General features: G+C 33.6%; 1 protein-coding gene across 1 annotated transcript; it reads right to left on the bottom strand.

The window, feature by feature from the left end:
- Positions 1-52: 52 nt before the first annotated feature.
- Positions 53-1,880, bottom strand: LOC117110887. The gene is made up of 3 exons (XM_033253717.1): positions 1,666-1,880; positions 1,057-1,131; positions 53-321 (listed from the first exon to the last, which is right to left on the bottom strand). Exons 1-3 carry the CDS (start codon positions 1,804-1,806, stop codon positions 172-174), a joined length of 366 nt encoding a protein of 121 aa, XP_033109608.1. The 5' UTR covers positions 1,807-1,880; the 3' UTR covers positions 53-171.
- Positions 1,881-2,389: the final 509 nt, after the last annotated feature.

Genomic DNA, 2,389 nt, shown 5'->3' with positions numbered 1-2,389 from the left:
ATTTTAATATGCTTTGAAATTTAAAAATTTAGTATCAAAACGGGTGGGGGGGGGGGGCACCTGTCCCCATGCCCCTATTGGATTCGCCTCTGCAGAAATGAAAAGTAGGCCTATTGCTTCCAAGAAATCGCTACGCAAAGTAATGATATCCGTAAAAACGATTTTATGGAATTATGCGATTTTCAATGTTTCTGATAGGCTTACTGTTCCTTGGATGTTGTTCCATGCGGCAGTCATTGGATCTTCTGCGTCCTCGTTGCCTCCCGTACCATATCGCCTGTTTAGCGTATTTAGCATCTGAAACTCTAAAGTGTTTTCTGCCTATTGGTTATAATCAAATATTATTAAATCACACATTAATTTCAAAACAGGACTAAAAATACTTAAAACAAGACACAATACACCATGCATTTTTAAACATACGGAAAACAGGCAATTACTAGATTTATTTTATTTTATTTTTCTATTCAAATTCTCTTGGCAACAAACACACTCACAAAAACATCTAAATTAAAAGCACTGCCAAAGAATAGAAATGCAGGCTAACAGGTAAAATACACTACTGAAACAGCCAATCCCCTTATAAAATGAAAAGCTAGGCCTATGTTTATCAGAAATTAGAAAAGGTTACCAGAATAGTTAATCTGTTACGCTTAATTGTGAATGTTATTTCTATACATTGCCTAGCAGAACGTTACAGTGTGTTAAGGGAAAAATATGATTTTAAAAAAAGATCGTGATGGGGTTGTTGAACACGGCAGATGGAAGTTTTAAGATGACGATCAGGAGGAAGATAAAAAAAAAGGAAACGAAATAGAGGATGATCATTTCCACAGTTACAAATAAAGGGCATTTGAGGATGCAATAGTTGTAATGTATAGCGCTTTGCAACCAAGAAAGCACTTTGTAAATTAACGATGATGGTGATATACAGTTACAAATAAAGGGCATTTGAGGGTGCAATAGTTGCAATGTATAGCGCCTTGCAACCAAAGAATGCACTTTTGTGAATTAATGATGATGGTGATATTATAGTTCATAATATAATTAACTCACCAGGGTAAAAATTGCTACAGAAAAGACACCAGCTACGAATACCATGCAGAAGATTACTATCAACGTTACAATGTACTAGATAAATTACAGGAAAAAAATATGTTAGTGTTTCATTATAGCCTAAATATAGGCTTTAAGGCCTTGTTTATACTTACACTAGATTGATTCGATAACGATTTATGAGTTATGCGATAACAACATATTTTGACCAATCTAATCAGATGACGTCATAATCATGGAAAAAATTAAAATCGTAGTAGTAGCAACGACTTTATCGTTTTTCCATGATTATGACGTCATCTGATTTGATTTGTTAAAATATTTTGTTATCGTATACACGATAAATCGTTATCAAATCGTCCTAGTGTAAACTTCCCTAATTTCTTTTGTTTTCTATATTATGAACAATCGCTTCTTAGCTTTTTTATCGTTATCGTTATCGAAAGTATAAACAGGCCTTTAATCATGTGTTAAATCAATAACTCTCTCAGGAGTTTACAGTCATAAATAACTCGTGAAGTACGGTAAAATTTTGAAGAACATTAGGTGGAACCAGATGATGTGAGAAGGAGGTAAATACCGCTGAAATAATAATTGCTTTCAACTTACTCCGACGAGGAAACACTTGTTTTCTTGTCTGATTCCAACAATTCCAATGATTGAAATAATGACGACACTGCAGCCGGCAACAACGAGAATCACCGCTGCAAGTCTGTACAGTTGACTGTCTATAATGATGGCAATGTCCATGCTTAGCCCATGACGCAACGACCAACCAGAAATGCCAATGACCACGAACCCTGATATCTTTTTGATATAATAGAAGGCACAGACATGATTATGTTTTGGTACTGCTGACAAAAATATGTTATTCGGTTTTGTCATTTCTTTAATCATTTTGGTTTAAACGTATATAATTAGACTCATATAGGATCATACTTAATGTCACAAGTTGTTTTTAAACAGCCAATTTATAATTTGCTGTAATTATTATTATTTACTGTAATGGCGGTATAAATAAATGACATAAAAAATAATTGTAATTTTGACGTTCTCAAAAATCAGGTATTGGGATGGATTAACACATTAGCATTACACTCTTTATTTTTTGGATAACATAGATACAGTTTGATCTTATAAATACTGATAAGATCATGTCATAAACATTGTGGAAACGATCGAAGTTCATAACTTCCGTAATTAGTTCCATGATTTCCAGTCTACATTAGGGACTCACCGGTGTCATAACGACAAAACGATTCTATTTACATTAATCACCACATTAACATTGTGTTAAATATGAACTCATAGTGTATTTTGTAAGTCTGCAGAA

The sequence above is a fragment of the Anneissia japonica genome, unplaced genomic scaffold, assembly GCF_011630105.1.
Source record: "Anneissia japonica isolate Jap-2015-1 unplaced genomic scaffold, ASM1163010v1 scaffold49434_len2389_cov212, whole genome shotgun sequence".
Taxonomy (NCBI): domain Eukaryota; kingdom Metazoa; phylum Echinodermata; class Crinoidea; order Comatulida; family Comatulidae; genus Anneissia; species Anneissia japonica.
This window is presented reverse-complemented; position numbering and strand designations above follow the sequence as displayed.

What these genes read in the sequence shown, in the direction of transcription:
- LOC117110887 (XM_033253717.1), bottom strand. Translation starts at nt 1,806, where the DNA reads ATGGACATTGCCATCATTATAGACAGTCAACTGTACAGACTTGCAGCG. An exon ending in ACAAGTGTTTCCTCGTCGGA is followed by an intron (nt 1,132 to 1,665) that starts GTAAGTTGAAAG and finishes TAATTTATCTAG; the next exon opens with TACATTGTAACGTTGATAGT. An exon ending in CTGTAGCAATTTTTACCCTG is followed by an intron (nt 322 to 1,056) that starts GTGAGTTAATTA and finishes TATAACCAATAG; the next exon opens with GCAGAAAACACTTTAGAGTT.